Source organism: Antedon mediterranea, chromosome 8, assembly GCF_964355755.1.
Source record: "Antedon mediterranea chromosome 8, ecAntMedi1.1, whole genome shotgun sequence".
In the NCBI taxonomy this organism is placed as follows: domain Eukaryota; kingdom Metazoa; phylum Echinodermata; class Crinoidea; order Comatulida; family Antedonidae; genus Antedon; species Antedon mediterranea.
This window is the reverse complement of record NC_092677.1, coordinates 14,332,103-14,357,849: the sequence shown is the minus strand read 5'-3', so window position 1 is coordinate 14,357,849 and position 25,747 is coordinate 14,332,103. Positions and strand designations below refer to the sequence as shown.

Below are 25,747 nucleotides of genomic sequence, written 5' to 3'. Positions count from 1 at the left end.
ATCATATTCTCGATACTATCATATTATTGTTCTTCGTACTCACGTAACTGTTCTTCGTTTTCTTGATCTTCATTTAGTAATTTATTATTCACTTCTGTGTATGTTTCAAACTTCACCAACAGCGTTTTTAAGTTTGTAATTTTTTTCAATCTCAACATAAGTGCTTTTCTTTATCGCTGCTGGGCCTAGGCCTAGTCTTAGCGGTAGGTCTATGTTGAGTACTCTCCGGGCCTCTTCTACGAGGTCTTTTATGTATCGATATCTTTGGCCTAATTGCCTCCTCAAAGTATTAATTGGCATGGCCATATTTTCTTTTTACAAACCTCGCTCTGCTACCAAAATGTTATGGAGAAGTCTCAACCATCATAATTATAATTCAATTCAATTCAATACGGAAGAATTTCACAGATACTGTCACTTTATTTCGTATAAACTTCGAACGTGTTCAAACCAGGGAGTTGTTATTAGATAATATTAACAACTCCCTGTTCAAACATTACATCAGTACAAATCACCTCCTATTCCTCCTGGCAACCAAATATCTGGCGCCCTCTATCAGTCTTATTATCTCCGGAACAGTCAGTATTATTATTAAATAATATTGTGTTCTTTAATTATAAGGCTCATTTATTCTATTCTAATTTTCAACAATTAATAGTAAAACAGGGCATTTTGCAATAAGAAATGGTTAGGTGTGTTTAATTACTTCAGTTAGGCCTAAATACATTCAAGAGAAGTATCTCAATTCGGTAAATTTTATTGGCGATCGGTGGCTGGTGCGTTAATTACGTTATCATCTAAATAACCTTCACCACAACCTACGGTACTGTAAACCCCTCTCAAACACCTGGGTCAGATGCTTAGCCTATTTCGACAAGCATAAAAGTTGTGTTGCTTAAATCGTACTTGTGAATATGTAGTGTACATATAGTTTATAAATTAATTTTAAAAAGAATCGTCATTATTTATATGCAAATAATTTAATTTTACGACGTCGGACAAAACGCATTATTAGTTGTCCTGGCGTTACGGTCACGCAGTGTACTGAACGTATCTACATAAGTTGAAATACTAGATCTATGCAATCAAACGGACTGAAATGACGATGTTTCTAGCCCTGTTTATTTGATAAAAAATGCTACGAAGCTCGCCTTATATTATTGTATTTATTATTATTTACAGTAGAACCCCTATTAAAGCGTGGTTCCCACTAGCGACGCAACGCAAGGACGTAACGCAACGCAAGTGAATTGACAAATCACAAGCGATGGCTTATTCGCTTGTGATTGCTAACTGTCTATAACTTCGCTTGTCATTGGTTAAAACGCTTGCGTTGCGTTTACGTCCTTGCGTTACGTTCTAGTGGGAACCAAGCTTAAGGGGACACATTCGAGACCTACCTTAAAAGGATGATACCAAAGAACTTATAACACAAGAATCTCCAATTTGCATTCAAAACACAGTATCGGAAGTACAGGGTTAAAAGGTCAAACTGGGCGACGCCATTTCACAGCATGGAGCAGCGCTCCCTCCAAACTAGGAAGTCAATTACTCTACCCCCTAGAGTATTAGCAGATCCCCTCTATGATTTTGACTTTCTAATTTGATGCGGGCGCCCTACTCCATGGCTCACAATGGCGCCACCCATTAGCTCTATTCTATCCCACAATGCCTTTCGAAATTGTTATGCGCTTCGGACGAACAGGAGATTCTTGTGTTATAAGTTCTTTGATGAAACTGTGGGATTGGTCCATATATTGAGCCTTGTATGTTTCACGGGAAAGTGTCCCCTTAATAGAAGTGTCACCTAAATCATCATGTCATACTAAAGCAGTAGATCCTACTGTATGTATTAGGTCAAACTATTTAAAAGAGAATTTAATTGATAATTTGAATAATTCAGGGCGACACTGTAAGATTTCACAAATTACATAAATAACACGTAATAAATATAATTTCAATATTTTGAATATTCATAAGCCTAGTCATGTTGTTGTCGAATAATTTGTTATCGTTTTCTAAATTTCAATAAAATATACAGTTAGTAAGCGTAATCCTACACAATCTAGTCTTCTTATTGTTTTCCTTATGTGTAGGCCTACGTAACATAAAGCAAAGATGTCAATCCAGTTCTGATTGGTTGGGTAAAATGCTTACGTATATCACTGTACATTATTCTCAATTCGGTTGACGTCTTTGATCTAACGACAAGTACTGTTTTATTATACACATTTCAAAATAAATCAATGTAGAGCAAGTCATAGGTAATCTTCTTTCACAAATACCCCAATAAATTAATACACTCTAATGCAAGCTCTTCAATTTAGTGTCTAAGCGCTCGCTCGCACCACCTGTAGGGCTTACTGTTATTGAATGGTGTGCATTCTTTACAACCACACAGGTGTTTTTGCCAAGTATACTGTATGCATGCTTACCTAGGCTCGAGTGTTACTTTCGATCTTGGATAGAATTGTATCTTCTTTAATTATAAATGTTTATATTAACACTATTATTTTACAACACGGATTAAAAAAATGTATTTTTCTACTATTATTAATTACTTACTTATATTACTTAAGTACTTACCTATGTCTATAAATGTATACATCTTATTGTGCAAGCATAAACAATGGTATAGAATCCGTCCCTCCTTCCCTTCGATCTTGCATTGAAAAATTGCGCCATCACCAATGTAGTACTAAAACAATCCCATGTGTCAATCATCTAAAAAAAGAGCAGCATTTTGTTATTTACAATATTTTGTTCCCAGAAAGTGCATTTCCATGTCCTCATTCGGGGTAACTATACCTAGTGGCATAAATCCGTGAATAAAATTCCGAAGGAAATTTCTACAACTGGGATTTTAACCGTTAGCATAAATAAGTAAATCGCCCTCTTTGTATGTACGGCATTCTAGGCTATATAACGCCTCGCACGTAGCTATCTTGATCATATAAATAAGTGTAGCCCACTATCTACCATACTTCGCTTCCCGTGACTACACAGCAAGCCTACTATTGCTAACATAACAAGGTAAGCGTAATATTGGTGTTTTTTTTATATCCAAAGTGAATAATTAATATAATGTGACATTAAAATGACATATTCTACCAAACAATTTTAATATATCTTTAACCTTTAATTGAAGATCCTCTTCTGAATCCGAATCACCCTAGCAGTAAGTAGGCCTACCTCTTTTTGATGATCCGGTCCTCCTACTACTAGATAGGACAAGGTCCTTTATCTAACTATGTAGGTTAATTCTGTAGAGCATATTCAGAATCATATTTATTAAGCATCTGATACAAATAGAGGAATGTATGTAGCTCAGCTTGACACTAGCTCTATCTAAACAAACTAGTTTGACAAAAAAAAAGTGTGGTGTTCCCAAATTATGTAGGCCTATATCCCAAAATATGGTAGTGATATGACATCATCATGTCCATATATGGGCACATCACATTGCATAGCTTTGGCTATAAAGAGAAATACTTATAAGTAATTCCAGTCGTATATTTTCAAATGCATGTTTGAAGTTCTGTCTACACTATCAAACTATATGTGACAAAACAAATGTGATGCTCATAGATGGACATGATGATGCCATACCAATTACCATATTTGGGCACATCACAAATAGTTTGATAGTGTAGACAGATTCACTGACAAGTTTTCACATTTTTTTCAGCTACACAAAATGGCAGATAAGGATCAAAAGAAGTTTGGCTTTTTGAGTAACTACCCGTTTTGTAGTCCAAGAAAATTGGAAAACACTCACGAATATGACGCAGACACGAAGCTTGATACGATTGCTGTAACTGCTCAATGCAAATTGGGGGATCAGAATCTGGCCAGCCCTGTAGTGCCATCAATAAGTCTATCGTCTACATTCAGAATTAACAATGTTGGCGAATATAAAAAGTGTGCAGAGGTACAGTGATACTATCGGTTACTTATTATTAATGTAAAACTTTGTTTCTGTTGAATAGGCCATTTTAATGCCATATGACTGTAAAACTGTACTTTAAAGGAAAAGATAGTCAAAAGGAAGACTGTCTGGACGGAAGTCAGTGGATTTTTGGTTAAATATGTTGATTTTGTTTATTTTTATAAGCGAAATCCTTGGGGGTCTTTTTTGGTAAAAGGGAATTAATTTAAAACTACAAATGTTAAACCTATTCAATGTGTTATACATCTTAGGCTTTCATGTTTTTGAAGGACAAAACCAGTAGCCTATACTTTTAAGATGGGTTCCCACTACGACGCAACACAAGGCCATAACGCAAGCGAATTGACCATCGGTTTTGATTGGTCAAGTAACTTGCTTATTTGTTTGCTTGTTTTTATTTTTTGCTCATATAAAAATCAACAGTGGTACAGAAAATATATATACATCAAAAGTCGCAGACTTAACAAACAACAAAATCAGAACAAAGACAACAAAAAACGAGTAGGAGCAAGGGATAACCCTCTAAACCCGGAGGTTTGTATCATGAGGGGTCCCGAAAGAAAAAACAAAGGAAAAAAGAACAATTAATCAGACGGCAGGAAGTGAGAGAATACTAAATTAGTCAATTGGCTATTTGAGGATTTTCTTTATATGAAGCTTGAAGGTGGACTTTAAATTCATTTCTTTGATATTCTGAGGTAAACTATTCCAGAGAATTATGCTATTATAAAAAAATGTAGAAGCAATGCAACTGGATTTTTTATAAATATTAAAATAATCGTATATGCTGCCCCTTGTATTATGGTGATGTCTTTCTGAAACTTTCAAAAAGTTTTCACGCATATACATACGTTGCGGTTTACGTCGTTGTGTTGCGTCTCTAGTGTGAACCACGCATTAAAAAGGTAGTAAGCCCTAAAACGTACTAGTAGTTGTATATTGTACCTGATAGCTTGCACAAAATACTTTTAACAGGATATATTATGGCAGTGTACCAACATTGATTTAATTTTCATTTCCCACAGGAAGGCTATATTTATGGTAGACTGGCAAATCACTCATGCGAATCTGCTGCTGAGGCTATCAACTTGCTAGAAGGAGGAACAGGGGCCTTAATATTCCCCAGCGGCATGTCTGCTATCACAACAACATTGTTAACTGTGCTCCAAAAAGGGGACCACGTGGTAAGATATCTACACGTCGAAGTGTAAGTTTAAAGATTTTGTCCCCTGAAAAAAAAACTGTTCAAAATGTTTTGTTCAATATGCTATTTTAATGTTATTGTTATTGGACCGAAAACAAATTATTTACATTAAAAAAAATTACATGAAAAAACTAATTTTAAAGAAAAAATATTGGAAATTTTTGGTTGAATTTATCTGTTTATCGTGTGTTTTTTTTATAAGTGAAAACATTTTTTTCTTCTACGGAATGGATTTAGCTAAATCTGCGGAATTCAACGTCTTTTTATTAATCTTCATTTTACATCTTTAATGGGAATAGAAAGCTAGATAGCTTTGGGGTTAATGTGCCTTCATTCAAATATGACCTAGTGTCACTAACACTACTACTAACGCACTACCGTTTCTACCCCACCCTCTAACCTAAAAATAAGACTTGGTTTAAACAAAATACTATTAATGTAATTTGTTTAGTAAGCCAATCCTTTATTTGGCAAGTATATAGTATTGTTATATATATAAATCCAAAAGGAAAATTACTGAAAATAATGATAATGCTGTGGATATCAGTGACTGAGATACAAAATAAAATAAGCAAAATCAAAATGATAAAGTAAAACAGCTTGAAAAAATAAATGAGCTTTCGGCCACACTAGCCCTTCATCAGTGCAATTTATAAATAGTTATATATTTATATATTCTGTAAGGTCCGGGTTTGAATCACGGTTTGGGCGAATTTTTCTCATTCTCAAAGATTTCCTTATCTTATCGTTTCAAATTAATTAATTAAATTTCAGTATATAACCGGGCGGTTTATAATTCATGTTCTATGCCTAATGTGTTTGTATATACTGTAGTTATATAACTAGAAAAATCACGATTCAATCTTCAGATATTTCCAGACCCATTGTACTCTGGTACCTATAGATTTGCTAAAGATATGCTGCACAAATACGGCATTGAAATATCAATCGTTGAAGCGGGTAACATTGAGGCGTATCGGAAGGAAATACGGCCCAATACAAAGGTGAGATTTAAAGTTATTCACGAAAAAATAACTAGTAGAAAATACCCCTTATCAGAGGCAGAGACTACTATAACAGGCCTACCGTTTATTGATTTCTTTGGTAAACATGTGATACTGCGTGAAATATCTTAACACATGTTAGTCACGTTTGGCCAGCACTTCTGAATGTGACAAATCACATTATACGAATCCATTCAATGATTGGAGTAGCTTTGCTACTAGACATTCATTATTACACCATGGATTTAAAAACCTCAAATTCTGAATTAGGTCTCTAAACAAAATCTTAAAGATATTAATTTAAGATGAATACTCAGTGCTCATGTGCATCGTTCGGAAGAGGTTTACCGTGATTTAGGTCCATTTCATCGTGGACGAATGAGCACTGCTTGTTCGCAGTTCGACATGAATGGACCATTGGTAAGATGAAAGCGCTTATGTGTTATTATCTTTGTACAAAACGAATTATCTTTATGAATTATGATTTATAAAGCGCTTTAATAAAACAAAAACCGCTAGGCCAATATAAGCAAATTATACGGTACTGTCATCGCCTGTTGATTAGCATAATTTGTCGGCATTTCTTTACCATATCAGATGCATCCGTGGCTGAATGGATAGCCCGGATTCCTGATCCAGAATCACCCAACGATATGTCCCCAAAAGCAAGTTAGAGGCCTACCTTAGTAATGTAAACGCACGTCATATTACACGTATTGAACTAATGTTCTCCAGGTTCTGTATGGTGAGACGCCTACCAATCCTACGTTGACTATTCTTGATCTTGATGCTTTTGTTGAACTTGCAAAGAGCGTAAAAGGTGGTTCCCTGACTATAGTGGATGCAACGTTTGCAAGTCCCTATCTACAACAAACGTTGAAACATGGTGTGGACATATCAATTCATAGTTGGTAAGTTATAATACTTGAGTAACACCATCTCTTTAGAGCAAAGGCACAGTGGATTATTCACACCATAATCGTATTATTTGAGAATTGCAAACATAAAACCCACTGTAGGACGCATCATAACGACTGGTCAACGAAATGTCCCGTTAAAAAATAACCTTAGAAAATGTGAATCGAAATCACGGTGACGTAGACGCATGAATGTCGCACATTGACTGTTGGCGTCACCGACAATAGTCTACGGAAAATGAAATGATTTTACAAAACAGCGTAAGGCGAAATAGACATCCCAACTTGATAGAAGAAAGTGCATTTCTTCAGTACAATTGTTTTGATACCGGTATCGTATATTTTGTTTAACATTTTACATTATAGTACAAAGTATATTGGTGGACATAGCGACGTTATTGGAGGCTCACTTTGTACTTCAAATAAGCAATTGTATGAATACATTGCTGAACTACAACGGCAGATGGGTAACATACAGGTAAGTTGCCGTTCAATTATTTGTCATGGCGCTGTATTACTCGTTCGTTAAGCCTACACTACCAAACTAGTTTGACACAAAAAGTTTAATTTGCCCAAATATTATAGTATATAACATCATCGTGTCCATCATGTAAAGTTCACTTTTTTTGGTCATATAATGTTTGATAGTTTAGGAATAGTTTTACGCGTTACTGATAGAACATTACGTAATTTATACCGGTATTAATACAAATTTGATATCTATAGTGTCCACAGCTGGTATCAGAGTATATGTATGTACTTGTTAGAATGCCATCATTTTTACATCCGCCTAGGAGGTAAATTCTGATTTAAATTAACGTGTCGTTGTGTACTCGTAATGAAATCACAGAAGGGTTTATTATATGTACCTTACTTCGCACTTACCATATTTAATAGTTTGACATTTAACAATTTACATGTGTTTTTCAACTAAATACTGTACTTATTTTATCTTGGTTAAAGTCTCCGTTCGATGCTTTCCTGATGCTACGAGGAATTCGAACACTTCCTTTGAGAATGGTGAAACACAGCCAGAATGCACTGGTGATAGCCCAGTATCTGGAACAACATCCGAAGGTAAGTACCCGGGTATTGACCATGGGAAAACACAAGCCAGAATGCACTGGTGATAGCCCAGTATCTGGAACCACATCCGAAGGTAAGTAGTCGGGTATGACCATGGGGCAACACAGTCATTGACTAGTACGCCAAGGATGGTGAGACAAAATCAATACTGACAAATTCATACTGCGTTGAGAATGAGACAATCAATGACCAATACATACTGCATTGAGAATGGTGAAACGCACTAAGTAATTGACCTGCACTAGGCTGAGACACAGTCAATGAATACATACTGCGCAGTAAAGATTGTGAAACACAGTTGAGACCTGCACTACGCTAAAGATTAAGAATGGTAATGATAAAAAGACAGAATGCACTGGTGATGAAGTCAACTGTCTAACAGATATGGCAGCGCACCAAGAGAAAAAAAGACACCTATGCACTTTGGTAGTGTACACTGGGCCCACTGTTTATAATCCTCATCCAAGAAGAATTTTCCCATAACTAGATGCGAGTCGGCCTCAATAGGCGCGCCTAACCATGCCGATATTGTTGACTCTTAAGTTCAGTAAACGGCGCTCTGCCATGACCACTCGGCCATTTTACTTGTTAACATATTTAGGCCTAATCTTTTTTTAAAGAAAAGATACACAACCAATGCTACAAATAAATAAAAATAGGCACGCATAGAACAATGTTAGCAGGGTACAGACTCTTTATCGGTAACAAAGATCCATTGGCGCCATTTTTAAAAGTGGTTAAAATATACATTGTAAATGGTAAACCCGAAGCTTCAATGCATGGTCATTTTGTTAATTCTGCACATTGAAATGAATGATTGTCTAATGCATTGTTATTTACAGATTATTCGGGTTTTCTATCCGGGCCTTGCTTCACATCCACAACATGTGATCGCAAAAAAACAGATGTCAGATTTCAGTGGTATGGTAGTTTTTGATGTGGCGGGAGGATTGGAAGCTGGCAAAACGTTGGTAGCGGTAATGCAGTTTTTTCTCAATATTATGCTTGTATGGAGAGGTTTGGACATTACGGGTACTTGCTAATCCGGCGTAAACTGTCAACATGCTCATGAAACGTGCAACCTCCACAAGGCCTTACACAGACGAGCGGTAACGGTAATACAAATATAGACCATTTACACACAACGCAGCTTCAGCTCAGGATAAATACAGATTTTACGCGGGACAAACTACGCGGTTTTCCGCTTACTGTTACCGCTCGTCTGTGTAAATTGGCCTTTAAACAGCACCAACGTTTTAAAAATAAAAACATTATAGATATATGACCTTTGTTTATATTATATATATATATATCAATAATTATGTTGTGTAATTGTTTGTAACTACTGTGGAGTAGCTTCGCGTCAGGGTGTTGAGTAATTGGTCAGTTGTTAGTATGAAGTACAAATTACGTCAGAGTAGGGCAAAACATCTGACCAATTACTCAACACCCTGACGCGAAGCTACTCCACAGTATTACAAACAATTAAAATCTTGTTGGTGCAGTACCCGCTGCTTACTTGGGCTCGAATCTAACCCCTAGCCATCAGCGCAAGCTCGGTGGTCTAAAGGTATGAGGTATTTTTTCGCAAGTATTCTCAATGTACTTAGTATGAAGTACAAATTACGTCAGAGTAGGGCAAAACATCTGACCAATAGTTATGTTTTATTGTTGTGCCTCTAGAACGTGAAGCTAATTGTTTTGGCCGTGTCATTAGGAGGCCATGAGAGTCTGATTGAACACTCGGCATCAATGACGCATGGTGAAGAAATAATGTCGAAAAAAGAACGAGAGGACGGCGGGATTACGGATGGACTGATACGCCTTAGGTAAATAGATTTATTTAAATTTATATTTTAAATAAATTATTCATTTACCTAGTAATCGGTCTGGGCGTGTATTAAACATACAGCATAGCCCAGGGGGAAACCTTCGGGATACAGTGGATGTTTTGCAGTGCAGTGTTAAAACTGTCTCTTTGCAAAGCGTGGTTCCAACTAGAAGCGACGTATTGAAGCTACAGTGCTGCAAACATCGCAGGTTTATTTCACGCAGGCGGCCGGGGGGAAAAACAATGATTGGAAGGGCATTTTCTTACGTTGCGTAGTTTGCGTTACGTTGCCAGAGGGAACTACGTTTAGTTTTGTTAGTAATCAGGGTGTCCCTGTGGAAAGTGAGGGGTTCCACTGTGTAGAAAGCTTCAATGGTGTGTTAGTATGCCATTTAGTGCTCCATTGTGTAGCGATAGTAAAGGTTGGTTCCCTCCCTTCACTAGCGACGCAACGTGAAGCAATCTACGCAACCTAATTTAATAATTGTGCTTGCCCCCGCCTGCGTGAAATCAAATCTGCGATGTTCACAGCACTGTTGCTTCGTCGGTTCCCACTTGCGATTACGCAATACAACACTTTGCGTCGATACGTCGAGTTCTAGTGAGAACCACGCTTAACAGAGGGTCTACTAATATCGCAAATGTTACTGGTTGTTAAAGACAATTACTTCGTCATAATATGCCCATTGCAACTACATATTATCTGTTACATATTAATCATTCTGATTGATATAAATATTATATAATATATATTTTTTTCTCATTTCAGTGTTGGACTTGAGAATGCGAGCGATTTGATTAAGGATCTTGAACAAGCTCTAGCAAAAATGTAGTTTTGTTGTCTAACCGCGACTTTCTTCCGATATTCGTAGCATGTTCTAATGGAATTATTACTGAATTAGTTATTGTTTGAAAATAACCAAACGTTTGTTATACCATAGAGGTAAAAAAAGATAAACATTTAAAAAATAAGTAAGCATTACCTTATATAAAGGATCACTTATTTATTTAAAAATAGATACAGTTAAGTATTTGTTATAATAAATTGAGTACTAACAACTTATTGTGATGTATTTCACTTAACTATGTTTCAGACGATATAGGTTATTGTAATGTTGAAACACTAAACGGGTAAGTATGATAACTTAACATTATTGCTTCCAGTACAATAGTACTAAAGGCAATGTAAAAACAGGATATTCAATAGATATTGAGAGGGGGAAGAAGGAGGGGTTTGTTTTTAGCAAATCCATACAGTGTTTTATTTGAGTTGAGAAACTTTTTTGCCACAAATTAATGATAAACTAAGACAGACAACAGACAAACTATATGTGATCTTCGTGATTAAAACAGATAATCTCTACATAAAAACTCTTTAATCGCCCAAACGTACAGCATGCACGTCGTACGCTAAAGTATGAGCGCGAAAAGAGGATGCATGCTATCATATGACCTGAAGAATACGTTTATAGTGCTGAATCGTGTCCATAGTGCAGCACGTAATACCCACTTGTATGACAACGTCATGAAAATTAAACATTACAATTTCGGAAGAAAATCGACCATTCATGCATGTGCGAAATAGGTGAATGTCCTACTTTTAAATTCGATTGGCAAAGTATAATGACGTCACAACACCTGATTGGCAACAAGTGTATGAACTCATATCTAATTCAATAGTGTCCATGTTTTAAATGTGAGAGTAACCGTTTATTTTGAAAAGCATCCAAATAGTACACTTGTTCGGATTGCTTCCATTTGTTTGATAGAATATTGCAAACAGTGCAATTATTATTATCTCTTAGTTGGGGTATCGGAGAGGGAGGTTGAGGTGCGGGTATCTTCTGACAATATACGGTATGGCAATGTGAAAACAACGTATTACATATAAATTAAAAATACTGTAATAATGTACGAAGAATGTGGCGCGATTTATAAAAAAGGAATAACATTTCCCCTTATTAACATTCATTTTTAGTCGAGTGCAAACGCGACACTACAGCTCACTATGTCGGTCGGTCGGTTGGTCGGTAAACACTAATACAAATTTAAGCACGCGACTGCAGCCATATATATGGCCTTGTTAATCGTATAATTAAAATAATAATTTTACTGTCGAGTTAAATATAAACGCATACTGTCTGCTAAACAACTTCGCTATGCAAACGTTCAAACAATAATCGATAACATAAATAACAAATGTATGTTGTTAAGGCGAGTTCTTAACACAGTTGTTGGGTTATCAAATATGCACTAAGTATTTCTTAAAAGTACTGTAAATATTATAGTAACACTATTGTGTGAAACCTTGAAAAGACAGGTAGAATAGAGAAGATTTAACTGTCAATGAAAATAATAAAGAACAAAACATGAATCTCAATACGCAGGGATGTGAAAGAGTTGTAGTTGCTGGGCTAGCCCCAGTGGTTATAGAAAACAAATTTAAACAGAATTAGCATTTAAATAACTAGATAAGACTGTAAATAAACACTTTCACGAACAATCACTACGCATGATTGTGATCTAAAGGCATTTTGCTGGATTTAAACCTGTTTGATGATGACATTCATTCGGGACACTTCAGACGTGATAGAAGATATGGGAATTAATGAGGCACTTTAAATCCATATTACAAATGTATAGGTATATAACGTAGTGTTTGTAATGGAGACCATGAAACAAACCAGAATACTGACGTGAACGGTAGCGTATCAATGCCTAGTTGGAACAGAAAGAAGTCATTTTCAAATCGTGGTTAGATCTATGGATTTATGCAAGAGGATAAAGTTGTTGTAGAGCTGTAACAAAACGTATTTCAGCAGTAACGACAACTTGGAAATACAGTACAAAACATCTACAGTGATTTACTGTTACTTGCGTCGAAGTTATATAATAAAGACAAAAAGAAGAAAAAAACAATAATCTGGCTGATATGAACATTTGAAAATATCACCTAATTATTTAGCGCAGATGACCAAGCGGTCAATTTGTTTTAAATTACGATTAAATGGTATTTATTTGTGTCCGTGAACCTTTGGACAACATTTGTGTACTGTATTTATCTTTGACGGATGTTTAACTACCATCAGATATAGACCTAATAAGTTGTAGATCGTAGTAATAATAGTAATACTTAACAAGAGCTTACACAAAGGGATACTTAGAAATAACATGTCATGTCAGGATAATGATATTTTAATCACGTTTTAATACTAAGCGGGTTTACAATGGCAGCCGAAAGAAAACGGCCATGGCAAACGGCTAGAGTTGCCACATTGGTATCCAAGAAACATTCGCAGAAAAATTTAAACCACCAGGGCTCCGTTCTACCTGGGATACCTCGAAAGAATATAGAGGACAACTTCACACAGCCTAGGCCTGAACAACTTTTACCAGTACATGTCGTGCGATCTCTCTATGAACTATCTGGTGTGATGTTAGACGGAAAAATAATGTCTTTTGCCAAGTTTGAAGGCAAGATGGTGTTATTGACAAATATTGCAAGTGCAGATAAACACTGTGTACGCGAACTAAATCAGGTAAATCATAGTCCAGACAATATTAGTATTCTGTGCATGATTTTAAATCAACAATGTATTTCCACACGAATTCATAAATAACTGTTCATGCCTAAATTGTTGAAAACCAATGATTATGCTATAGGCCTATTGATTAATTTGTGAATATACGTACTTATACTACTAGGTTCAACCATGGTTAAACTAATGTAGTGTTAGAGAGAAAATGTCTTTTAAAAATGTATTAACCCTACCCTCACACCCCCCCCCCCCTCCGCCCAAAAAATTATAAATTTAAAGAATAGAATGAAGTTTGAAATAGGTCATATTGTGGTTTTAGTTATTCACTTTCACTTAACAAATTAACAGAAGACATTTTTTTTTAAAGACTAAACGGAACATTTTACAATAAAATATTATGTTAAATTAAAATGGCCTATTAAATTACAATATAAAACAAGCACGAATGTGCGATACTCGGGGTACAGCAAAAGAAGCTGTAATGACGTCATACGACGGGATGTAACGTCACATACACATTAATAACCTCGCTACCAAATACGGTACCATCTTCGAGACGTCATATGGCTGCATCCGGTTTGAAATTAAAAAATCCGGCTCTATAGCTTTGAGGACATGTCCCTGTAGTATATTCATGCCAAATTCCAGCTCAATACTACAACGAATAAGGGAGGAGTAGTACTTTATAAATCGCACTTTTTACTCAATAGTGTCGGATGGAAGAGGAGAAGATGAAAGAGTCCTAGACTCGGGTACATCGAGTAAAAATCAGGCGACATGTATCTTTAATTGTTTGTTCTAGTTTTACTTTTCCTTAATCGCTACTGCACTATTGGTTCTGAACAGCCCATAGCTCACTTCACTTTTAAAGTAACAAAAACAATGCAATGCAATTATACATGAAATCTAATCACTATTTTTTTGTTTTCTTGTAGCTAAATGAATTAGCTACCACGTATGGTAGTCGAGGTTTGACTATTCTGGCTTTTCCATGCAACCAATTCGGACATAATGAACCATATGAGAATGACGAGATCCTGAAGTGTCTTCAGTACGTCAGGCCCGGATGCAACTTCATTCCAAAATTCCAAGTAATGGCAAAATGTGACGTCAACGGAGGATTTGCAGACCCGATATTCGAATTTCTTAAACATCGTATGCCAGTCACTAGCGATAATTCGGAGAGTCTCTTTCGAGAAAATCAAAATGACGTCACGTGGTCGCCGCTAAACAAATCTGACATAATGTGGAACTTTGAGAAATTTTTAGTTGGACCGGATGGACTCCCAGTAAGGAGGTATACAGTTAGAACAAGAGCGTCTGCTCTTGGCTATGACATAGAACTTCAAATTAAGCGAATAGCGAAAATGAAGATAGAAGGAAACAAGTTCTTTCACTATGAACCTCAAGACAAATCATATAAAGACTGAGTAGTTATAAAACGAACCAATAGCAGACCCGGTTATATACAGATTGGGTACTCGATTGTTAAATGAACTAATAGAAGATCTGGTTATACAAAGATTGGGAAATCGATTGTTAAATGAACGAATAGGAGATCTGGTGAAAGATTGAGCAGTTTATTGTAAAATGAGCCGATAGAAGATATGGTTATAAAAAGATTGGGTACTCGATTGTAAAATGAACCAATACAAGATCTGTTTAAATTGAAGTAGAAATTGTGCAAAAATTCCTCAGATTGTATAAACAAAACTTAAATATATATGGTACATGGTTATGTCCGACAGCAACATACAGAAACTTCAATGGTATTTAAAAAAACAAAGAGTTTGTTTAGCTTTTCGACTGATGTTAATTGTTGTTTTTCTTTCTTAAAAAACTATAAATAAATTTTCTTTTTGATTTTGTAAAAAAAAGTTTATCAAAACAGTATTGCCTTTTTACAGTTTGCTATTTTAATTTTTTTCATAATTTCTTGTATTTTTATCTTCTGAATAACCGCTTGTATTATTAGTTCATTGTTTCTATGTAGTAGTTCAGCAGAAGGAACACAATTTTTAGAAGTTATCTCTGTAGTTGAGCTGAAAAAACACCCCTTTTCTGTAAAGTCTCCGCATAATTTAACATTTTTTATGTCGTACAGTTCCTTAAAGCGCTAGGCTATTTTTAGTAATGTAAAATAGCTTTTAGAAAAAAAAAACCCATTGCATGTGTTGATGATAACTGCATGTACACTTCAATTAAGTCGCATAAAAATAAAAACAGCAGTATTTTCTCGGTTCTGTACCAAAATATTTTGCCTGACTGTAAATGACCTGTGAAAATGTATACCTTAATTGCCGCGAACACGGTTACATTAAAATTTTTATAAATGTTTTCAAGATTTTGGTATATTTTTACATAAATTTCACACGACAGACATTATTAGACTACTACAGCCAGTTCATGTCCAAATTCAGTGCATCATATTCGCAGTGGCGTAACGCAGAGGCCTGAGGCCCCTGGTTTAGGAACGCTAAGTGGCCCTCCAATGCTGGAGACCTTCGTCGTTTTTATCCCTTTTCTACATATTTGAATGCATTTTTTTTCCTCTGGGCACTCCTTAGGGGCCTCCATAAGCACTGGGGCCCCTGGGTTTAGCCTGTGAGCGCTCATAGCAGTTACGCCACTGGATATTCAGTGTCACATGTGCAGTAAAAATTATAAATCATTTACTCTGCAAATATTTCTTAGAACCTGTTGACAAGTTCCAATAATCTCTGTCGTTCTGCATCTCCATGTTCCTTGCTTTTTGCATCTCCAATATTACCAGCATACTCTGTAAAAAAGTAAAACACAGTCACAAATATTACTTAAAGCCCTGTTCAAACTGAACTTTAAAAAAAACACAGAGGAAAATATTACTTAAAGCCCTGTTTACACTAAACTTAAAAAAAAAAAACAGTGGCAACTATTACTTAAAGCCCTGTTCACACTAAACCTTAAAAAATAGTGACAAATATTACTTAAAGCCCTGTTCACACTGAACTTGAAAAAGCACAGTGGCATATATTACTTAAAGCCCTGTTCACATTGAACTTAAAAACAAAACAAAATTTAGCTAACTTTACTATACTTATACAAGGCCATCGGTAAATTTGTTCACACTTTGATAATTTTATCCAGTTAGTTTTAACATGGTTTACCAAAATGTAACTTGAAGCGCATGGTGAAGGTCATGAACTCCTGTGTGTAACCAAACAGAAGTCATGAATCTTTGACTCGTGCAAATATATATGGAAAACAGGCATTTTTCACAGGCATAAACCACACTTGAAAAACTTACCTCGAACAACATTTCTTACAGCCGTGATTGAGCCCTTATGCATGTTGAGTAATTGTAAAATACGTTGTTTAATTGTTGACACACCGGATGAACACGATAATTCCAGCATTATATAATCAATAAGTTGCAGTGTGAATAACCCAGCATCCAATCGCCGTAAGTAATATTCATCCTCTTGATCATCGTCTATTATATCACCACCCTGCAGTCGTGCCTGGACAGGTGTTAAAATAACAGTGTTTAATATCCTATTAAAAATCACACATATAATTGGAATTGGTAAGTAGCAACAATGTTTAACATATACTGTCCAGTCAAGCACTCAAAATAGCACAAATGCAATGTTAGTTTTGATATAATATTCTTTCTAATTCGTAAACAAAATTTTTTTTTTATATATTAATTTCTTTCCGATTTCATTCTTATGCCATCCAAAATTTAACACATTTTGTATATTATATTTTTAAAATTTTATTTATTTAAATATATAAACAGGCACAGAACATGAATTATAAACCACTGGGTGATATACTAAAATTTACTTAATTAATTTGAAATGATAAAAATGAGGAAATCTGTGCGAATGAGAAAAAGTCTCCCAGAGGGCCTGTCACGATAAATATGGTCCGGGGCCAAAATCGGTCCGGCCGGACCAGTTTTGGCTCTAAAATTATGGCCAAAAGCAGTCCGCCACTGCCAAAATCGGTCCGGGCTTTTCGTCTGTCGATTTTAATTGAATTACTAGGCCTATGATGCTGTTTTAAGTTGTTTATGGCTAGAAAAATATCCCATGATATATATTAGTATGTTATCTTGTCGGATAAATACTATAAATAAATGTATTTTATCTAAAAGCATGACTTAGGTGTTCACTCATATTTCGGCCTGCCACACACTCACATGAACGGGTATGAGACGCTGATATTGCCAGCTAGATTTTATTTATGATTGAGGCCTTTTTCATTCCTCAGCCTAATCAATATTGGATAATTGTTTTATAATAATTGTATTGAATTGATATATTGATTGATTAACCATAAATAATTAATAAATTAAATTGTTTTTAACATCATGGGGAAACGAAGATGTTAAAAAATAACAATATGGATTAAAAACAGGCAGAGATACATATTGTATACAAAAAGCCTAACATTTAGTACTAATTATTGATGAGTTACTACTAATAATGATAATAAAAAAAACAGGCTTAATTTATAATACTAGATGGCACGCTCGCTTCGCTCGCGTACCATCTAGGTCGTGCCCACAGATGGTTCTCGAATACACAGTAATTTCAGCGTAACAAAACTGGCGATTTCAAATGTACGTACCGCAGAACTATATACATTGTCGTTTACAGAAACGAATAAATAGACACGATGATTTATGTAGTCAACTAAAATTAGCACCCTGGGAATTACTTCCGAAGGAGAAACTTATCACAAAATCAAGTTTTTGATTTGGACTCATTTAAAGAAACCCAATTTGTGTTTTGTATGTAACATTAGGGTTGAGGGATGGGAAAGCGGATAGGTACAAAGAGGAACAATTTTAAAATATTATTATTCTTTATCCACTCACTAACGAAATATTTTTTTCATGTTTTATAGGCCTATAAATAATATACCTCTAAATACAGTAAAACATTTGCGATTTAATACTTTTTTTATTTTATTTATTTATTTATTTCTTTTAAATATTCATTGTACACTAATTTTCCCCGTGTATGGCAAGAGATTCCTAATTATATTAGAGAACATTCTTTATTTAGTTTAGTTAAAACTGTCACTGTCATAATCGATTGAAATATTAAAGTACCATGTCACGATACACAACTACGACGTTTATATTTGGTAATTATTAATTAATACAAACGTTGAGAAAGAACTGTCAGTATAAAGTTTATTTGTATATAATAATGTGTTTATATATCTAACAGTAGAGCCTATCCACAATCTCGCAAGTTTATTCTCAAAGGGCCCATATATTTACCTACCGTATGTGTTAAACCAAGGGCTCATAAATTTACCTACAGTACTTGTGTTAAACCAAACTCTGGCAGACTGAGAGATTGGGATGTTCCATTCATCGCAAATCAATAGATTTGTATATCGTATATCAAATCTATCAAAATAGTATTTTTTAAAGAAAATCGGCCTGTCTTCAACATTATGATGGTGTACTCTAGCTGTTCAACCGGTTTTCAGCCATTAAAAACAATTATCGTAGGAGGAGATAGGAAAATGCGAAGCCTCCTCGCATTTTTGTGGCGGGTATTTTTCAAGACGGACATCCATTAGACAGTGTATACCACGATCGAAAAACACCCCTATTTGGGGCAAATAGTTGAACCTAAATTCGTTTTAATCGTCAATAACTAATTATCGAACTCAATTTAATTAGTAAACAGGGTTACATCAGGTGGTTAAAATCAGTACCGAAAGTACGAACCAACTTTATATACCATCGAGTAAACATTCTAGAAATAACGCGCGATTTACCGAATTTTGCCCTTACGTAAATTTATATATAGATTAAAATAACAAATAAAACCCCGTAGTTTTCAATATAATGACTAATCATGGCCTTTTTTTAAAGATATATACATTATGACTCATTTTGCGCACCATATATTTGTAAGACCGGACCATATTTGGTGGCCAAAAACAGTCCTACTGCCCGGACCGATTTTCTCCAGGCCGGACCAGTTTTGGCGGCCAAAATTGGTCCGGCCGGACAGGTTTTGGCAGCCATAAATGGTCCCCCGGACTGATTTTGGCAGCCAAAACTGGTCCGCCAGACCGATTTTGGCCCGGACTGATTTTGGTGTGACAGGCCTAGTGATACAGGAATATGCTATCAGATCAGCACAATGGGAGACGATCCCCTCATCTTGTTTTAATAGTGTACTTTATAGTGCACATGAGCAAAGTATATACACAGGACCAACATCTTTACAGATGAGAACCAGTGATAAGGCCGTTTGAAATAAAATGAATAATATACGCACATACCTGTTTTTCTTTCTCGATCCTGTCATCGACATTCTGTACTCTTGTTAAGTATTTAAAGTGTAACTCCATTAGTCTATCCACTTTTGCATGATCATTTTCCACAAATTTATTGATAACTCGAAGTTTATTTGCTGCTGTGCAATGTTTTAACATTGAGGCAATAATTGAACTAACATGCTCTGTCAAAATAAACATATTATAGAGATGGTTATTAAATACTACAGTAGACAAATACTCGCCTTGCCAAGATAGGAACTTGTAACAGTCCTTTGATCTTAGGATTGGCTTCTACAAATTCTGACTACTTGCGGTTTTACAGTACCAATTACATTATTTTCTGGTTTCTGTGGCATGGAAATGATCATGTCGCAACCTAACATAACCCTTTGATCTAGTGGAGCTCAGCATACTGTTGTTAAGATTGCCTAGCCCTAACAAGGTGCACTTCTTACCTTCATGGTCGTCTTCACTTATGCCACCTTTCTTGTGTTTTTTGTGTGTTTTCATAAACAATGGGAAGACACTACGCAGGCCTAAGATCTCAACAAATTTGTTACAATTCTCTGCTCCCTCGTCACCCGTCATAGCATGATCTAAAACCTTCAGGGCACTAAAACGTGACAATTTCTTCTCTCTGTAACCAAAAAATACTGATTTAATAAAGTTTTATATGCCGCCATATCCGCAATAACGTTCATGGACTTAAGATGTTAGTAAATCTTTTCAACAACATTCTTCGCCTCTAATGGTCTTGTCATGTCATCTGTTGACAACAGTGGCTGTGTGAGCTAGTACACTGGGGTGACCCCCTACTTGTCTCGAAAGATGTACTAGGTTCTTTAAAGTGCATACATGCATTATTGTGTACACTGGGTCCACGATTTATAGCCCTTATCCGAGAAAAAAAGGTAGAGTTATTTTAATTTTAATGGACTGACAACATCTACTTCAATTTCCTTACTATGGTTAGATTTGAAGTCAGTGTAACAAGATGGAATGATAAACTCCTTAAATTTGTAATCATATTATTAAAAGATAAAAACAGTATTTTAATAACACAGGATTTTTTTTTTGGCATAGTCAAGGACTGCCAACAGTGGAACGATAATGTGAAATATTCTAATTCAAAGTATTTAAAAACTAAATAAAGACTGAGAAATAAAACCTTGTAAACTATTTTCAAGTGATAAACATATTAAAAACGACATACCTCAACATAAGATTCATAAGCTGTACCCCCTCTCCCTTTAGGAACCTGCCACGGTTTGAAGGCAACATTAATGCGGAACACATGCAGTTAAACAGGTTCTCCATCATCTCTATCTCTTCAGTAGTAGTTGGATCATGTCTTTTGAAACCCTACAGAAACGTATTATAGAATTAGTTTAGTGCATGAAAAAATTACTCTATAAATTACACCTCTTTTACCTGTGCTGTCTGGATAAATTTCCACTTTAAACTTGATTCAGTACCTGTAGTCACATTCAATAGCACTTGATTAGTCTCAACTCCACATTTATGATTGGCAATGTAAACGCCAGCAGTGTATATTCATGTAGATGGAGCAAAACTACAGTTACCATACAATGTATACTTCTACTACTTTTAAGCCCTGTCTACATAATCAACTAGTTTGACAAAGTATGATGTGCCCAAATATGGAAGTGATATTCCCAAATATGGTAGTGATATGTATATGTCCATATATATGGGCACATCACATTTTTTTTTCACATAAAATTTGATAGTGTGGACAGAGCTTTACTTCTTTTTGTTGATCCAATAGATCGAAAGTAGTAAAAATGGTACTTCTGCCAACAAAGGTTGTGAAACCATGAAAAACAGCGTCCTCATTAGCTTATAATATGGTAAGAACTTACGGCAAGACGTTGAAGTAAAGAATCGATTCCATTGACTTCACCTAGTAACTCACGGTTTTCTGAAATAAGAAAGTTACACCACATTCAACATACAATGGTTACATGTAGTAATAGATATTACTGTATAACAACTAGAAGGTAAACTCCTATGCAATCAAAGCTAAACAAATGAGTCTAGAGTGAACATTGAGAGCGCATGCTATAGCTGCATCACATTGGCCAATCAGATACTCCGATAGACCTCTGTTGCAAAGTGTTCATCATATCATATGGCCTTTGTAAGCAACCAAAATTTATCATCTTTTAAAAATTGATAGTTAATTTTATAAAAACTGAACTGTATTTGGAAACGAATATGTTCCGATTAATGTGTTCATCATCTGTCAAAAGGTAATGGTTTAACAATAAAGCGGCAAGATTTTTCACTTAAGTAGTTCTTAACTATATTGACTTAAGTAGAAAGATTGATAAATGCCAGCCTCACTGAACATACCTGGTGTATCCTGCAGTAGAATAGCCAGTATTTCACTACAGTAAAGTTTATTAGCGTCAAAAGCTAACTTTGATTTGAGCCTTTTCAACAGCCACTGCATTAGGCCCTGTTGGCCAGCATCTACACACATCTCAGGGCGAAACTCTGTCATATTTTCAATAATACCTAAAAAAATGCTTTTAATTTAAAATTTGTGTTTTCAAGAAATTAGAATATTATTATAACATTGTATGATAGACATGCAAGGATGTAAGTGAAAATAATTTCACCATGAGACAGCTAGAGGGTAGAAGCTTATACCAAAATAATGAATAGTTATTCTATTGCACTGAAAATAAATCCATTTTGGGCAAAGATGCTATATAATTAGCTAAAGTCTTAACTTATATGTAATCACAGCTTTAAAAAAAATGATTCACCACGGAGAAAGATCCTGTTGGCATCACTTAGTTGGTTCTCTGGCCTTTATAGAAACTCTTCCATTTTTGTCAAAGATTCTGTATAATTAGCTAGAGTCTTGACTCCAATGTAATCAGCTAACAAAAGTGATTCACCACGGAGAAGGGTCATATATATGACTGCATCACCATTTTGCAGTGACCCTGCTCTGTTGGCATCACTTACTGTTAGTTCTCTAGCCTTTATATAAACTCTTCCATTTTTTCAAGATGCTGTATAATTAGCTAGAGTCAGTGTTAACTCCTATGTAATCACAGCTTTAAAAAAAGTGATTCACCACGGAGAGAAGGAACATGTGATATGGCTGCATCACTTACTTCGCTCTCCTTATATACATTCTTTGATTTTTACCTAATGTGTTGTGAATGGCTTCTGATTCTTCTTTGAGATTGTCATCGAGTCTATCTAAATTTTGTACTAATGTTGCCACTATTTGATCTTCAAGCTGAAACAAAAACAAATTATTGAATGTTGAAAATACAATACTATAAAAATAATTGTAAAAACTATATAAAAAATAGCAAAAAGAAAATGTTTACAATACATCTCACAATCAAAGTATAGGCTAACACACTATTTTTTATAAACTTGAGTGTCTTTTTAACTTACAAAAGTAGAGGAGCTGGATCTAACCTATAGGTAATACATCTAAGATTTTGTACAGACTGGACCCTACACTGATTTTCTGTTGTTTTATTTTCTTAAAAAAAGTAAAGAGTTCAACTGCAGTAGAATGACGTTTATTACTTTAGCCTTGTCTACACTATCAACTACCATATTTAAGGATATCACTACCATATTTGGCCACATTTGGTCAAACTTGTTTGTTAGTGTAGACAGAGCTTTACTCACCAGTGCATCAACTAGGGCCTCTGCCGCTTCCTCACTTTCATTTAAAGTATCAACATCGGTGAGTTCTTGTAGAAGGTCTATGACAGCAATAGAAATGTCTGTATTGCCATGCGAAATGAGACCAAGTAAGGATTTTACTGCATTCAGATCCACCAGGTAATGGTACAGGTTTGGGTTAGTGGCTATGACATGCATTTCTTGGATTGCATCATTTAGATCCACTTCAGATGTCATGAATCTGCAAGAAAATAAATAAAATAATATAACACGGCACTTTGATCTATTTTTTGGTGAAAGTGGATAAGTGACATTAAAATGGTAATATACAACAAAACATGTTTAAGAATTATTTTTTCAGAGGTACTATAAGTTATGAGTGTATGTATGTATTGTAACACTTTAAAAACTTTATTTAAATAAATTATTAAATCATATAAATATAGTAGCAACCATATACAGTTATAGATATTGTTTTTAAGTTGCAATACAGGATTGATTCCCTACTTTTCAGGCTGGTCTGGATATTTGATTCTCATTTCTTGATTTTTGTAAACCTTTTTTTCAAATCTGAGTATAAGTTGTCTTAGGTCTGCCTCATCCATTGCAGGTCCCTAGATAAAAACAAGATAAACACAATACTTTTGGTTAAGCACATTTAAAAGAGATTAACTGTTTGTGGTTTACTCATCAGCCCGAAGTTATCAACAATTGAAATGAAATTATAAATCAGTATAAACCAGTTATCTTGCTTTGCTAGCATAAACCAGTTATATTGCTCTGCTTGTATAAACCAGTTATCTTGCTTCGCTTGCATAAACCAGTTATCTTGCTTTGCTTGCATAAACTAGTTATCTTGCTTTGCTTGCATAAACCAGTTATTGCTTTGCTTGTATAAACCAGTTATCTTGCTTTGCTTGCATAAACCAGCTATCATGCTTTGCTTGCATAAACCAGTTATCATGCTTTGCTTGCATAAACCAGTTATCATGCTTTGCTTGCATAAACCAGTTATCTTGCTTTGCTTGCATAAACCAGCTATCATGCTTTGCTTGCATAAACCAGTTATCATGCTTTGCTTGCATAAACCAGTTATCATGCTTTGCTTGCATAAACCAGTTATCATGCTTTGCTTGCATAAACCAGTTGTTGCTTTGCTTGTATAAACCAGTTATCTTGCTTTGCTTGCATAAACCAGCTATCATGCTTTGCTTGCATAAACCAGTTATCATGCTTTGCTTGCATAAACCAGTTATCTTGCTTTGCTTGCATAAAGCAGCTATCATGCTTTGCTTGCATAAACCAGTTATCATGCTTTGCTTGCACAAACCAGTTATTGCCTTTCGTGCATAAACCATGGAGTAAAACTCCATGCATAAACCAGCTATCACGCCTTTCTTGCACAAACAAACAAAAATAGATACGGTACTGAGAACATTGATTTAACGCATATATATTGTACTGTAATATATTCATTAAATTAAATTGAATAATTGATTTGAATGTTAAAAATATGACAACTGTGTCCTTACATCGGGTTCTTGTTCCACCATGCGCAGTATCTTTTCTCTTTCTTCTTCTGTAAGTTCATTGCCGGTCACCTCACCGGTTGACCGCTTCAATTTCGATTCAACAGATGTTTCATCATTTGTTGTTTTTCTTTTCAAGTCTGGCTTGTCAGGCTGTGATATAATTAAATTTATATACAATTGAATACATAATGAATAGAAATAGAATATAATTATTAATAAATAATACAGACTGAGTGAAACAGGCTAAAATGTAGATCTATAATCTCTACTTTAAATTTACTAAATAACATGATGTCCGACGCGCGCCTGGTTTGGCAAAAAGAAAATCTTCAATTTCAATAATAGCCGATCCGCCCATACACGCGCTAGGCCAGGCCATCCAATCCAAACAACAATGCACATTGCGGCAGACATGGTCTTCTTCCCGCCGCGGACGATTCGATACAACATCGAACAAGGTCCAGCTAAAACTACCCTAGCAAAATTGTAAAAAAAATAGTATTTCTTGTACGAAAAACTTACGTTAAAGCGTAGTAATTCTCCAACATCCATTGTTTGTAATTGTAAATGATTTTTATGATGTAAATGCTCTTTTGAATAAGAATAGGCCTATATATAAACCTAAAAACATGCGATACAAACAACAATCGCTCGACTTTTTTAACAAAAAAATATCACCGAGAGAGGGCCTCCTCTGAAAATCC

General features: G+C 35.2%; 3 protein-coding genes across 5 annotated transcripts; 2 read left to right on the top strand and 1 right to left on the bottom strand.

Moving 5' to 3' along the window:
• Nucleotides 1-2,744: 2,744 nt before the first annotated feature.
• On the top strand, nt 2,745-10,979 carry LOC140056875 (L-methionine gamma-lyase-like). Of its 3 annotated transcripts, none has more exons than XM_072102389.1 (10): nt 2,745-3,033; nt 3,689-3,931; nt 4,975-5,133; nt 6,023-6,157; nt 6,893-7,068; nt 7,441-7,552; nt 8,038-8,151; nt 9,003-9,137; nt 9,853-9,989; nt 10,761-10,979. In XM_072102389.1, the coding sequence occupies exons 2-10, from the start codon at nt 3,698-3,700 to the stop codon at nt 10,822-10,824; spliced, it is 1,266 nt and encodes a 421-aa protein (XP_071958490.1). In that variant the 5' UTR covers nt 2,745-3,033; nt 3,689-3,697; the 3' UTR covers nt 10,825-10,979. The 3 variants fall into 3 exon arrangements, with proteins under 3 accessions (XP_071958490.1, XP_071958487.1, XP_071958488.1); XM_072102386.1 differs by having other exon boundaries at nt 9,844-9,989; XM_072102387.1 differs by lacking the exon at nt 2,745-3,033 and having other exon boundaries at nt 3,658-3,931; nt 9,844-9,989.
• A 1,000-nt stretch (nt 10,980-11,979) lies between these two features.
• On the top strand, nt 11,980-14,960 carry LOC140056883 (glutathione peroxidase 2-like). The gene is made up of 2 exons (XM_072102398.1): nt 11,980-13,530; nt 14,466-14,960. The coding sequence occupies exons 1-2, from the start codon at nt 13,219-13,221 to the stop codon at nt 14,958-14,960; spliced, it is 807 nt and encodes a 268-aa protein (XP_071958499.1). The 5' UTR covers nt 11,980-13,218.
• Nucleotides 14,961-15,045: 85 nt separating this feature from the next.
• Nucleotides 15,046-25,689, bottom strand: LOC140056872 (beta-catenin-like protein 1). The gene is made up of 12 exons (XM_072102383.1): nt 25,566-25,689; nt 25,044-25,193; nt 24,019-24,125; nt 23,515-23,752; nt 23,014-23,107; nt 22,204-22,368; nt 21,711-21,769; nt 21,041-21,189; nt 20,283-20,464; nt 19,831-20,009; nt 16,817-17,030; nt 15,046-16,309 (listed from the first exon to the last, which is right to left on the bottom strand). Exons 1-12 carry the CDS (start codon nt 25,593-25,595, stop codon nt 16,221-16,223), a joined length of 1,656 nt encoding a protein of 551 aa, XP_071958484.1. The 5' UTR covers nt 25,596-25,689; the 3' UTR covers nt 15,046-16,220.
• Nucleotides 25,690-25,747: the final 58 nt, after the last annotated feature.

Coding starts and splice junctions, on each gene's coding strand:
- LOC140056875 (XM_072102386.1), top strand. CDS start 3,698: ATGGCAGATAAGGATCAAAAGAAGTTTGGCTTTTTGAGTAACTACCCG. Junction 3,932..4,974: donor AATATAAAAAGTGTGCAGAG/GTACAGTGATAC, acceptor CATTTCCCACAG/GAAGGCTATATTTATGGTAG. Junction 8,152..9,002: donor ATCTGGAACAACATCCGAAG/GTAAGTACCCGG, acceptor TGTTATTTACAG/ATTATTCGGGTTTTCTATCC.
- LOC140056883 (XM_072102398.1), top strand. CDS start 13,219: ATGGCAGCCGAAAGAAAACGGCCATGGCAAACGGCTAGAGTTGCCACA. Junction 13,531..14,465: donor GTGTACGCGAACTAAATCAG/GTAAATCATAGT, acceptor GTTTTCTTGTAG/CTAAATGAATTAGCTACCAC.
- LOC140056872 (XM_072102383.1), bottom strand. CDS start 25,595: ATGGATGTTGGAGAATTACTACGCTTTAAC. Junction 24,126..25,043: donor TGGTGGAACAAGAACCCGAT/GTAAGGACACAG, acceptor GTTTTTATCTAG/GGACCTGCAATGGATGAGGC. Junction 16,310..16,816: donor TGTAAGAAATGTTGTTCGAG/GTAAGTTTTTCA, acceptor ACTTTTTTACAG/AGTATGCTGGTAATATTGGA.